The sequence below is a fragment of the Protobothrops mucrosquamatus genome, unplaced genomic scaffold (genome assembly GCF_001527695.2).
Source record: "Protobothrops mucrosquamatus isolate PMUCROS unplaced genomic scaffold, P.Mucros_1.0 scaffold1230, whole genome shotgun sequence".
Lineage (NCBI taxonomy): Eukaryota > Metazoa > Chordata > Lepidosauria > Squamata > Viperidae > Protobothrops > Protobothrops mucrosquamatus.
This window is the reverse complement of record NW_015387437.1, coordinates 374,470-389,070: the sequence shown is the minus strand read 5'-3', so window position 1 is coordinate 389,070 and position 14,601 is coordinate 374,470. Positions and strand designations below refer to the sequence as shown.

Below are 14,601 nucleotides of genomic sequence, written 5' to 3'. Positions count from 1 at the left end.
TTTCCTGTGAACAGATGTGTAGACATTTTGCTTACCTTCGCTAAGCTCATTTTAAAATGAACAGAAAAAAACATTAACTGTTAAGAAGATTTCCTCCTGTTACTAAATAACATCTGTTCCCTTTGCTTCCTAGACACCAGCTACTATCAACAGATAATCTCTAACCTAAATTTACATTTTGGAGTTTCCTAATGATAAAAGAGTGTTAACACAAACAGGGAAAAGAACTGCTACAAGTTTCGCTAAGCCAGGGGCAGCCTTGAAAACAGGAATTGAAGCTTAACTCCTAGCCAAAGATGCACTGGCCAAAAGGCCCTTGGCTGTTCTTTGTTCCCAGAAAGCTGGGGGTGGATTAGTGGGAATGAGATGAGATTGTGAGGAGAAAGAAAGGGTAACTCTGTCTCCAACCCATCACTTTTGTTCTTATACCAAATTATACCAAAGATTCATCTTTTTTGAAAAGGAAGAGCAGTAATCACTACACATAATATCTGCTAATATCTATGTAGATTCTCAGTCATCCAGGTCATAGTTATCCCAAAGATGCTTTTTCACAAGGCAACTGGACTTTCTTGTTTTTCTTTGAAGACGTTTCGCTTCTCATCCAAGAAGCTTCTTCAGCTCTGACTGGATGGTGGGAAATGAAAAGATTTATACTCCTACAGACAGCTATTCATTTGCATTCTTTTAGCGAGTCGTTAAAGCTACCTGGAGGCTCATCTGTGTCTCCAGGTTTACCTGAGTAGTGCAAATGGTTGTGGAGCCTTCTTGGAACTGTTGAAAGGACTGTGTTGTAGACTGGAGATAGATGATGTCAGATCCCTCTTCCTCTGTTGAGAGAGGGCTGTTCAATCTTTGACCCTTCTTTCAAACCAGCGGTCCTCTCTGTCCAAAATACGGACTTTGCTGTCTTCAAAAGAGTGGCCTTTGTCTTTTAAATGCAGATAGATTGCTAGCTCTTGTCCTGATGGGTTTGTTCTTCTATGTTGTGCCATGCGTTTATGAAGTTGTTGTTTTGTTTCCTCAATGTACAGATCTGCACATGGCTCACTGCATTGTACTGCATATATCACATTGCTCAGTTTGTGTCTGGGTGTTTTATCCTAAGGGTGGACAAGCTTCTTCCCATCATCCAGTCAGAGCTGAAGAAGCTTCTTGGATGAGAAGTGAAACATCTTCAAAGAAAAACAAAGAAAAACACTTGCATCGTGTTAAATATTTTTAGGTTTAGTGGCTTTAGGAAAATCACTTGTGGTGCAAGATAAAGTAGAATAGTGCACACAAAGCCTCTCTCCCTCCCTCACACACAGTCATGCTAACAGTTATTTTTTTTACCCCAAACTAACAGACTTTTCTAAAAGTAATATTTACTCTTCATCTGAAATATATGTATCTACATGTAATATAACATTCGCTTCTGAAATCTCCTCTTTCCTTTTGAAAACACAGCTGCTTTAAATTATATTAGTAGAACAGAACTCTACGTTTATATGGTAAAGCAAACTTACAATCAGATTTTAAATTAAATAAATAACACCCAGTGTTTTACAATTCCAATAAGTTTGGAGCTATTCTACTGTGTCTTCAATGTTTTAAAATATAACATTTTTTTTAAAACGGTCATTGCTTCGAATGGCACATCAGTCTCTTTTGTACATTTAGATTTTGTTTTTTTTTAATATTAAAAGTGGAAGAAATCATCTCTAGACAAACTAATGCCAATGGGCCGCTTTTCTCTGAAGCTGCACTGATTAATTGACAAGTATGTTTTGAATATACAACTAGAGAAATCACATTTTTAGGAATTATTAAAGTTTTAAATGGTGGAATGTATTCTACTTGAGCGAATTCTTGGTGATTACATGAACTTGCCATTGTGGTTTACTTGGCAGTGATATAGAACTGGTTTGCCAATTGCCTTTGTCTGGGATGGTTTTTGACTCCCCAGTCTAATCTGCAGTCTGGAATTTCACTTTGTCTGATCTCAAAAGAAGCTAAGGTGACTAGGATAATGCTTGGATGGGACGAGATCAGGAAATCTCAGAATAATAGATTAGACAGGGAAAGTGAAGAAACTTCCTGGTAGATGGCAATGGCAGAAAGAAAGAAAAAATGCCTGAAGGGCTGGTGAAGGAAATCAAAGAGCCAATCTACCCAATCATGAGTAAAAACAAGAAACCAGGAGACTGTGAGTTCTAGTTCCATTTTAGGCATGAAAGATAGCTGGGTGACCTTGGGCCAGTCACTGTCTCAGCCCAACCCACTTCATATGGTTGTTGTTGTGGAAAAAAATTGAAGGAGGAAGGAGTTTGACACCTTGAGTTACCTATAAAGAAATAAAGGTGGGATAAAAAATAAATAATAAACAGTGTAATCTTATGAGACCCAGGAACTAGCTTCTCATCTATTGCAGTGTCTGACCTCTGGAATGAGCATGCATGGGCATGCACACACGCACACACACACACACACACACATACACACACATACTGAAGATTTGTACAGCTTCCAGTCTAATGACATTCAGAGAGTCAGTAAAAATGTGGTTCTTCCAGACTTTAGGATTTGTGGTATGGAGTCCCTATAAGTTTAGCCTTTATAAAAAAAAACTTTTATTGTTGATGTAATCTTCTGATCAGATATGGCTTGTTTCCTATATTTACTGTATGTTTAAATAGGGCAGAGTATCCTCTCCTGAATGTGAGTGTAGTGCTCCTCGTCAGACACTGGATTACATAATGACTAGTTGCCATTTGAGAACTTATACAGGAGGAAAAGCAGGATTTCTCCAGCTAACAAATACTGCACCTAATTGGATAAATGGCCTAAATATTAATATGTAGAATACTTATTCTATTCTTATGAGTTAATGTATTTTAAAATGTGGCTTATAACTTAGAGAATTTAGAATATTTATTACAGTCAAAGCCCAATACAATGAAAAATATTCAAAGACTGTCTAGTTAAAAGTTCTAAAATAAAATAATGACAAATAATAAATAGAATCTATGTTAAAATCATAATTTGGCAGCCTATCTATCAGTTGCACATAAATAAGAGCGCAGCCTAAGCTATAATGTAATATTAACCCTTAAATTATGATAGCCTATAGTTATTAGGTAAAATACAACGGGGGTGATAATATCAAAAGATTTGGTGCATTAATTGTATAAAATGTTTATAATGGATTAATACATCAAGTTCTGGCAGAATCTAGCTACGACGATCCATTCGTCTTTAAGACACGACTGAAGATAAACCGATAACTTATATATAATTCCTTGAACATTACAAAATTAACTACATATTTCCATCATATGTGTACCATAGTATGATGTGCTCCTTCTATATATTTTATTACTATTATCCATGTGCTCTATTCCATACACTAAATAAATAAACAAATCCTATATGCATTCCTTTTTCTTTTTTAATTGTAAGCTCCCCAGAGCTACTAAGAAATCAGAAAATAATGTTGAAGATGATGAAGATTTCTTTGTACTGTGGCCAAGAAGTACATCTCAGCACATCCACATAGTCACCAGTGGTTGAGCTCAACTCAAGAGAATCTTTACTTGTCAAAGTCTAATGACATAAAGCACTCTGGTAAGCTACTATTTTATGAGCCATACTGGGAACCCTTCAGAGGAGAGAAAGAGAGAGGCAGAATAAATAAACTAACTAGAGTTCCAGTTACGTTCACTATGGTTTTTAAAGCAATGTTTCTGGATCCATTTTTATACTTTCAGATTACATTTATATCCTGCTTTTCTTTCAAAGGACTCATGACAGCATACAAGATTCTTCCCCTTTTTATCTGAACTATAAACTATGATAAATCAAGCAGAAATCCAGCGCAAGATGAGAACCCATTCCCAAAGCCATAATGGGCTGTCTGGTTTTCTCTTAGACTATTGTGTGAATCCATCTATTATGATTTGGGGGGGAAAAAGATAAATGGCTAACATTATTGCCATATACTACAAGACATGATAACAGGAAATGTAACTTAGCATTGTGTAAATGTAAGGTCAGTGAATTGCCCATTCTCTCACAAACTGTAAAAGTGGGGATCCATCATTTATTCTAGACACAAAGACATTTGAAATGCCTTGGAAATCCATCCATCTTTTAAATTATCTTTTCCAGATAAATTTTCTTGAATCCTTCTCCTGCAGATTCCTTTCTCTTAGCTGTGTTTATATTGTCATATAGCACTGGGCAATCCAAAGCCCACATATAGATCCCAAATGCATTTTTACAGACTCCAGAGATGCTGCTGCAAACATTTACAGGTCAACATCCAAATTATGCTGATATTATCTCCTGATTTTTGGTATTGAAAACAAGCACTAAAAGAGATGTATTGCCCATGGATTTATTCTTATTTATTTTTATCCTGCCTTTATAATATTTATAAATAACTCAAGGCAGGGAACATATCTAATACTCGTTCTTGCTCCTATTTTCCCCACAACAACAATCCTATGAGGTGAGTTAGGCTGAGAGAGAAAGTAACAGGCCCAAGATTCATGCGTTCATGCCTAAGGCAGGACTAGAACTCATGATCCCCTGGTTTCTAGTCTGATGTTTTACCCACTAGACTAAATTGGGTCTTCTTTTATATGTAAGTTTTAAAATTCCCTCTCTAAAAACATAAAGATTGCATCCAACATAGGCCCTCCATATCGCCAAAGTACTTGTATGGAGAAGTATATCATATAGTCTTCTTCCCCACTAAGACCACAATCTTCAGCTCACTCAAAGACTAAGTGTTTGGTAGGATCTAAAATAGAGACTGACCAACAATGTAGGGCTATCCATCATTTTATTTCTATTAGTTTCTGTTTGAATTGGGGGAAACATTATTTTAGAAATTATTTCAAAGGACAAAATAATTTTGAAATAATTCTATGATGGAGTATGATGTCCCTACATCATGGAGGCAATCAAGGAATATGTGTGTTAATGTCACACTTTTCATTGTACATTACCACCATTTCTCCATTTGTATGCACTCTCCTGAGTTTCTTTGCTTTAATTAAACCCCCAAAGAAACATTACAGGGGACATCCCCCAATTTCCCTGCTTACAACATTTTGGGAAACATTTTAGAAGGTCCTTTGTGCTCAGCAAGCAACCATTTTTATTTTTATTTTTTGTATTCTGTTTGCTTAAGTTCCATTTTTTGGTAGGAAGGTGAAATATAAATTCTTAGAATGGTGAACTTGTTATGACTGCTATTTACATCTCTGGTCAGGACTATTTTTGCACATCAACTTTCTTGCAGTGCAGTAAAAGAGTCTTTTAAGAGTGCTCTCGTGATCTTACACCTGCAGGTAAATCCAGTGCAAGGTTCCCATAGGAAATGGAGGAAAAGGTGGAGCCAGAGGAGGGGCTACTGAAGCTAGAACCAAAAAATCTGAAAAGCCAGATAAGATGATAAATAGCTAGACAGAATCTGCTAACAGTTGGAAAGTCCCAGATGGCTTTGGGATAGTAAGCCAACTTGGCAGATCTTTAGTGAACTGAATTGGTTCATGGTTACTTATAGTTGTACTCTAGATCAAAGGATACCCTTATGTTTAGCCTTTTGGTATTATTTTCTATTCAGTGCTTTTAGTTAGCACACTAAATATATTTTCTTCCTAAATGATAAGTTCCTTTGACTTTATAGTGAGGCATATTTTTTGCAAGCTCTTGTTATGAAATCTCCCCCATCAGTGATAAGAGGTGACCAAATAAGCGCTGCCATTTCAAAGGGTTATTCTGCTTCCCTGTGCCTTCTACACCCATTGGCATGGGCTGAACCAGCTCAGAGTAGCTTGCTGGAGCTATTGCAAAGAGGATGCAGGACTATAACCTTTGGACCTTTTGTAATTTGCTCTGAATGTTCTTAAACCCTTTGGCTCAGCTGCTTTGCCAGGGAGTATTTAAAGGCAGGTCCAAGTAGGGACAGTCAAACTGACTTTGTTGTTGGAGTAGGAGCAGCAGAAGGGAGCAGAGCAGCCCAAGGGTGGCTTTCAACATGGGGCACCCACAGCTGTGGCCCCTGTTGCTGCTGCTGCTGTTAAGCAATGAGGCTTTAACACGTAAGTAGAGATCTCTCAGATGATTGGGGGAGTGGGTTGGTTCTTTTAATTTGAGAAACAACCTTGATCTTAATATATTCAATAAGGTGGCTAATAATAAGAGTGGTTTTGACAGATGATTAGAATTATGACATATTGTTGTAAGGAATTCAATAAATCAACAACGGTTCTGGATCTGGCCCATTGGCACACAAATGATTTATTTCACATACCTTCCACAATAGTATGAAGTCAAGCTTGTCATCTGGGCCCAACATAAATATATTTCAATTTTATAGGGAAGATTGGGATAGAACAAATGATCTGATATGTTGGATTGATTTATAAGATGTTATAGAATGGCTTGTTCTGCTTATTTTTAGGATAGCGTTTGCTTATGGGGATCCCTTCTGCCAAAGCATTCATTTCTTAGATTTATATCCTACTTTTTTTTCATGTGAATCTCCAGTGTGGCTTTTGCTGTTGTTTAAAAACATAGAAAGAAAGAACACAGTTTACAACTTGAAAATTAAATCTTTACCTAAATTATTGATTAGGAGAGTGACTTAGGAAAGTCAATAGTGGTTGTATCAAGAAGACATACCATAGATCCTTCTTTAGGATTATATCCAAATGTGATGCAGAAAGGTTCGTTTCAGATTTAAATACCATAAGATTGAATGATGATGCACTTGCAATCATAAATATAGCTTTCAGGGAGCAAGTCTCCAAGGCTAGCATTTGAGCTGAAAGCAAATGTTAACTGGATTCAGCATGGCAGCCTAACACTCTCTTTATTTTATCATGTATTATTTATTAACAAAGTCTTGTAGATCAGCCAGGTCTACAAGACTTTGCATCTCAAGTATTTTTCTCAGGTGCCCCTTCATGGATTGGATAGATCTGATTTTTCTAAGGCTGCAATACTCAAATCATTTGTCTGGTATTGTATTCAAGTCTATACTTGAGTACTTGTATTTATTTCCATATAGGATTGCCTAATTGGTACATTTAAGATAGGATATGCTTGGATGGATGTTGTTTGGAACAAAATAAGTTTACTGTAGTTTGTGTCTTGTTTCTTTTTGTGTCTGATGGGTTGTCATATTTCACACAGTGAGGTTGCTTCTCTGTGCCTTCATTGCCTACTAAAAAAAACCAGCATTCAGCAAGATAATTTACTCTACTAGTTTCTAAATGTTAAAGATGGAACTCACTGACTTCTGATATAAAACAAGTTGGATTTATCAAGCTTTGGATAAACACACAAGCCTGCTTATGGGTTACATCCAATGGGCTACATTCAATATTATATGAGGAGACTTAAGAGAATTTTCCTTGCAGAGGGGTTTATTGTTATTCATTATTTTTTATAACTAACTCAAGGCACAAATATATCCAACACACCTTCCTCCTCGAATTTTCCTCACAACAATCCTGGGCTGAGAGAAATGTTGACTTTCATGCCAAAGGTGGAACTAGAACTCACAGGCTCCTGGTTTCTTGCCTGACGCTTTAACCACTAGACCAAACTGACTCTTGGTTCCTCAAAATTCTAAAACAGGTTTAGAATATGCATCAGTTTTGGGAGATAATTATTTAGTCCAAATTAAGAGTCTCTTTCTACAGGTGTTGACCAGCAACAGCTAGACAGACACATAAATAGTAGTCTAAAAGGATTTTTTAAAATAATGCACTCAGAGACACATATGAATTGCATGTTTTATCTCATTGAATCAGGTTTTGTAGTAGACGGTGCTGTTTCTGGCTAGTATGATTTTCACCACATACATTTGCCAAACAAACATAAATTGTTGTTTTCTGATTATCCAGGCTTTTCTGTCTTAACTGTTAATACTACCCAGTACAAAAGACTGACCTCTTGTTAACAAAAGTAAAAATCAACCTAGTTTTACAGTTCAACCAACAAACTTTTTAAGCTAACTTATCCTCTGAAATGGACCAGTGCCTTAATACTTTAAAGTCATATAAACAGTATAGTAGAAATTCTACTGTATTTTGCTAATATCGTATACAATTGGAACTGTAGGGTTTGGGTTTTTTATTTTTTTATTGTTTTTATTATCAAGCACATAAAAAAGCCTTTTCATCTGATATTTGATTTAATACAATAGAAGCCTATAACATTAAAAAATAGACTATACCCATTCTGTGAAGAGAGAAATTACTGAGCCGTTGTTTCCTGTTCATAAAAGGTTTTATAGACTACAAAGATGCTTTCACATGAATCTGTCCCAAATGTAAGACCAGACAGTATCACAGGATTCTTTATTAGGGTTGTATTTTGTTAGCTATAACTCCTTAATTGTTACTAGACAAATGATTTCTAAGCTGGAAAGTACACAATTAATTGCATTTTTATTTTACTCTACAGAATAAAATTTATTATTCTACAGAAGACTTTCATTCTACAGAAGATGAAAGGAGTTACTTGAATAAGTATTTTATTCAAAATAAAAACCCTGTTTGTTCAAGTAATTCCTTTTTAATATCTTCCTTTGTGTGATTCCTTCTTTTCCCTGGCTGCTACTGAATAATCATTAAGTAAACTTTCAAGTTGGGCTGTCACAGGGTACATGCCAATATGCACAACAAAATTATACATGTTTATATATACAATCTTTATTATGAACTAATCAAACTTGGGAGAAGAGTGAGCAAGCCACAAAAGTTATATCTGTACAATATTAATTGCCTGGGATCTATGCCTATAAAGATTAATATGGTGCAGACAAATATTTTGTTTGTGATGCTCTATGGAAGCCAAACCTGGACTTTTAAAAGCAGGACTGAGAAACAATTTTTACAATTTTGATGTTAGAGAAGACTTTTGAGAATCCCATAGATAATCAAGGAAACAAATGGATCATAAGATAAATCAGACTTGTCATATTTTGGAGGCCTTAGCAAACATCCTGCTTCCTTAAGAAGTCCACAATGCTGGTAGACAAGGAAAGAAGGAAAGCGAAGAGACTGATAAGCAATAAGGTGCCTGTATAGGAACACAGTCTGAAGGGTCCAACTGAAGAACAGATACTCTTAGAAAACTTAAATCTATATGGTCACTAAGAATCGATACCAAGTTGTTGGCCCATCATAAATTAACCAATCACTTAGGAGCTAATAGTAGAAGAAACTCTTTACACTCTCTGAAACATTATTTCAGTATTTAAAATCTGATTCAGATTTGGGATGGAGGTGGGGAATAGGGAGTGTGACAAAATACATGCAAGTAAGTAAATGTACATGCAATACTTTTTTAAAAATAAAAACCTATACAATTTTCTGAGAGCTATCCACTGTGTTTAACATGCTGGTTATTTTATTTGCCCAGTGGATTGCAAAAGATTTTTTTTCTCCACTGCTAAACCCTTTTCCTCTAAAATAATTACAGTATTGATGTATACATTCTACTAAGACAACCCAAGTAAGTTGCCTTCAGAAATTGAAAGAAGTTTAGCTTCACATACTGTATGGCTGGAAAATATTCCAAGTAGGGTTTACTTTGCTTTTGGCGTATTTTTTGATGGTTGTGGAGGAAGGGCAGAATAAGGGAAGCTGCATTTATTTTATTCTCCAGAGTTATAATTGGGAAATGTTGGCGTCTGTGAATGGCAGGAAAAGGACAGAAGGAGAAAATTGACTTGAAAATAAAATATTAGTAGAATTTGTAGATTAAAATCACAAGAGTCAAGGATCAGAAAGTACCTATGAGCAACTCTGGAAAACTTGTTTATTCTTAAATGCTTGCCTGATTACATAGCGTTCTTCTTGAGGGTCAAAGTATCCAGTGAGTTTGTTTGCTCTCTGTCCCCTGATAAGCTTTGTTTTCCAAATGTAGCACTTTAGCACCATCTACAGACAACATGGCTATTTTGCTCTTTCAATCAAACACAGAAATCGTCCAGAATTGTTTTCCAGTTTTATCTTATTAGCTTTGTAAAGGTGTCTTTGCAAAAGAAGGAAAAGAAGAAGAAATGGGATTTTTGCAGGCTTAAAATTTAACACAGACATTATATTTAGATGTAGGAAGAAGAATGCTTGCTCAATCTATTTGATAAAATATTAATCAATGTATATAGAACCTTTCTTTTCAAGACCACTTCTATAGGAACTGAAATAGTAATGTATCAACTGACTGCTTTCATTTAGTTGTCCCATATCATGAATACCATAGATGTGAAAGATGGTACTGCCAGATGAGTGGGGTTATACAACTCCCATAATCTTGATCCAACATGGGCATGGTAGCTAGAAAAGATAATGTTTTCCAGTGCATCTCAGTATCTGTCCACATTTAAATGTAAGAGCTGAAAACATTATATGTACCCCATTTTATCCTCTAGAGAACCTAAGAGAAAGATTAAGAAGAAATATGTTTATATTTCTAAGTCAGTCCAATGACTTGTGTCACAGAATAAGATTTGGTCTTGAATGTATTCCGATGTATCCTGGCAAAATAACTATTTTTACACAGAACTGTTTATAGTATGTCAAAGGTTTTTGAGACTATAAATGACACAAAAATGAAAAAAATATGTTGTATATAAATAAATTATTTACCAGAATGCATAATAAGAACTGTACTTATTTTGCAATCATTTAAATCCCATTTAAATCAAGGGGAAGTTCATACAAACGTATTTATGTTTTCTAGGAGATGCAACCAGATTTAAACCCTTTAGAAAGTATATCTATCATTATGAAACGGAAATCACAAGTGGTGTGACTGGAACAGCAGATTCCCACAGCGGCTCAAAAATTAAGTGCAAGGTAATGAAGGAGAAGGATCAAATATTTGCAGATTGTCAGACACTACATCTTTTAAAACATACCAGCACCATAAAACTATGTTCAAACATTTCCCTAATAGACAGTGAATTCACATATGGCAGAGAGACTGTAAACCTCCAAAACTAGCACAGAAAAAAATCCTAATAGTTGTTATTGTAATTGAGTTTAAATGGCTGAGTTTAGCTAATGACTCTAGATCAGGAGTCTCCAACCTTTCTGGGCTGGCAGAGGCAGCAGTGGTGGGGCAGTGGAGGAGAGGGGATGGTTTTGCACACATGCCGCTTTCACAAATGCAGCTTTGCATTTGCCCACACACTCACCCACCACTTCCGTAGCCCAGTTCTGAACGGGCTGTGGCCTGGCACTAGGCCGCAGACTGAGGGCTAGGGACTCCTCCTCTAGATCTCAAATGTGTTATATACAAAGTACAGATGTTTAAAGTTCATTACTAAGAACTCATTCCTGGCTAAAGCTAGAGAAAATGTCTGATATTATTATTATTATTATTATTATTATTATTATTATTATTATTATTATTACTACTACAGGCATAATTAACTCCTCTATATAATCGATTTCTCTGACAACAATCCCATCTGATCTGCATAGCATTCTAGTCAAAACTGTGGAGATGATCTAATTTATATCAAACAATACTAGCACATTGATGAACTGAAGCCCTGAATCCTAATTTTATTTAGTACAGCAATGGCATGGGTGCTCCCCTCCTTCCCTGGGGTTAATTCCACTGCTCTCTTTTAAACATCTTAATTACTGCAGCTAAGTAATTAAGTAGCAAGATCCCCAGCCATCTGTGCACAATCACACTGGAAAATAGCAGTGCTCTTCTGAAAACATCCTGCATAATATGCTCAAGTGATTCCAAACTAATTGGTTTAATAACCAGTGTTTTACACCTTTAACTTCTCTGTTTTCAGGCTGAGCTGGAAGTTCCACAACTCCATAATTTTGTCCTGAAGATAAACCAGTGTACCCTCGAAGAGGTATATGGTATAGATGTCCAGGGGAAGGCTCTATTAAAGAAATCAAAGAACTCAGATGAATTTGCTGCTGCCATGTCCCAGTAAGAAAAAGTCCTACCTAATTTTCTGTAGAATTCTAACGCTAGTTAAATATCTTCTGACAGTGAGTGACAGTGAATACTGAGCAATCCAACCCAATCAGAATAGAGCTGGAAGGGATCTTGGAGGTCTTCTAGTCCAACCCCCTGCTCGAATAGGAGACCCTGGCCTATACCATTTCAGATAGGTGGCCATTGAGTCTCTTCTTAAAGACCTCCAGCGATGAAGCACCCACAACTTCTGAAGGCAAGCAGTTCCACTGTTTAATTGTTCTCACTGTTAGGAAGTTTCTCCTTAATTCCAGGTTGCTTCTTGCCTTGATTTGTTTCTATCCATTGTTTCTTGTCTTGCCTTCTGGTGCTTTGGAAAATAAGTTGACCTCTCCTTCTTTGTGGCAGCCCCTCAAATACTGAAGTACTGCTATCGTCTCAGTTGTGTCCCAAAGGAAGAACCAGAGAATAAACTGTACAGTTCCGTTGCAGATAGCTTTTATACTATACTCAGACATGGTGTGTTGCTACAGCACTCCATAAGCTTTAAAGCAACTAGTCTTATCTTATCCAGAAGCCTGCTTTACTTCATATCTTTAATGATCAGCTTTCTAATACTCTTTATGGAACCGGGGAACAGTAATGGTGCAACAGTACTCAGACTTTGAGCAGAACATCAATAGAGTTGTCTGGATGTTTTAATGATTGTAGTAAAGCATCCAGCTGGAAATCTCTTTCAGGCATAGAGCCCCATGTAAGAAGGAAAGATTTTAGATTTCCATTCTTTTTTTTTCTGAAGTTGTGAAATATAAATTCGGTGAAAAACAGTTTTTTCAAGTCATCTATGAAAGAAATTTCTGAAAAACACCCTCATGATTTATTTCTTTGTCTGAAAACCAATTGTTGGAAGAACAGTAACAATTCAAACAAACAGTAGTTTGAGAACAGAACTTTACTAAATAGTTCTGGACATACAAAATTGTATATGGACAAGGAAGGATCATGCTCTTTGTTATGACAACAGTTAAAGCCATGTCATCAGCAATTACCACAATGCATTTTAAACAGAAACACGTAAGAGAGAAAGAAGAATTCCAGGTACAAATGGGAAAAAATGGTCTGAGGCATTTTGGAAAAAAAAACCACCTTTTTCAAGAATGTTTCATTGCAAATAAAATGGGGGGGGTTTCTTTAAAAAAAGAAATACTTTTTTTCTGAAATGCATTAAGCCAAATAAAACCTTGGGATTTCTTCTTCTCTCTTTTCTTTTCTTTATGCATCATGGCATATACTGTAATATTTTCTTTTTTAAAAAAATAGGCATGATCTGTCTGAGATCCTACAATTTGGGGAGGTTATGTGTATGTGTGTACATATACACATACACATACATACACAGAGAGACATAATAACAGAGTAGCTTACAGCTGATTGTTTATATATATGTAATGAAAATCTATATAATGTTCTATATTAGAGAATAACTGGAGAGATAGTATGCTAGGCGCGGGACTATTTTTTGATGTAAAAGAAGTTAGGAAAAAGATGACAATCAGCTACTACACTTAAAGATTTTAAATCCAATGTAGTTTGCTTTATAATCTCTGGTGTGAACAGATTCAGTTCAGAGAATGATATACTGCCAAGCATCATAATAAGATTGACAGTAACTGAGGTGATTCATGAGGGTGGTGCAAGCAAATGGTGCACTGTGAAACATATTTAAAAAGCTCTTGAAGAGAAAAACAAGTCATAGCAATCCAAAATGTTTTGGAATCCCCAAGTAGAAATGGATATTAGGGAATAGGTCAATAGGAAAAACAAACAGAAGACAGGATTGGCTGAAACATGAAGAAAATCATTCTACACTACAGCAGTTTACTCAGAGGTCCCCTGTTTTATATTCTAATGTTAAACAATGCTTTCATTTCTTTAAATATGTGATGTTTTTGTTTGGACAGATATGAGCTGAAAGTCAAGATTCAGAATGAGAAGAATGTAGAGCTATATCCTGTGGATAGTGAAGCTACACATATACTCAACATCAAAAGAGGCATCATCTCTGCTCTTCTTGTGCCAACAGAGAGGGAAGACAATATTCAAACATTATCCATGGTAAAGAGCATGGCCATCCTGTTTTCTTTCAATTAATATGATTAAACATGGTTCAGTGAGCCAAGCAAATTGTCTCCCCTGTGGGAAATGGCCTTTGGGTCACCAGGCTTGCTGTGGTTGAGAAATGTGGTATTTTTGTCTTTGTAGGATACCGTATATGGAAAATGTGACAGCAGCATTGAAGTAAAAAATAGAAAAACCACTGCTAATTTAGCAGATATTGAAATAACAAGAAATCTGAAATCTTGTGAGAACTTCAACCCTATCAGAGATTATGTCAGCCCAATTGCTTTCATTAAAGGCTTGGTAAGTATATGTAGCATGACAGAAAATATGGACTATATGCATTATATGACTGAGATACACCACAATCTAATATTCCACAATCACTATCATTACAAAATTCAGCCATCATTTTATTAATATAATTTGATGAAATCTCTTTCCTCAGGGGTCAAATAAGAAGGTTTTTTTTGTGAGCAACCAAAAATTAAAATTAAAAAAGGGAAATGTAAGTTTCTAGCAGGA

At 35.9% G+C, this 14,601-nt stretch overlaps 1 protein-coding gene across 1 annotated transcript in view; it reads left to right on the top strand.

The window, feature by feature from the left end:
* Nucleotides 1-6,028: 6,028 nt before the first annotated feature.
* APOB (apolipoprotein B) overlaps nucleotides 6,029-14,601 on the top strand; it is a 43,299-nt gene continuing 34,726 nt past the window's right edge. The window contains exons 1-5 of the mRNA XM_029285046.1: nucleotides 6,029-6,092; nucleotides 10,750-10,865; nucleotides 11,825-11,970; nucleotides 13,920-14,073; nucleotides 14,221-14,379. Coding sequence (XP_029140879.1) covers nucleotides 6,029-6,092; nucleotides 10,750-10,865; nucleotides 11,825-11,970; nucleotides 13,920-14,073; nucleotides 14,221-14,379 — 639 coding nt within the window. The remainder of the gene's footprint in view (nucleotides 6,093-10,749; nucleotides 10,866-11,824; nucleotides 11,971-13,919; nucleotides 14,074-14,220; nucleotides 14,380-14,601) is intronic.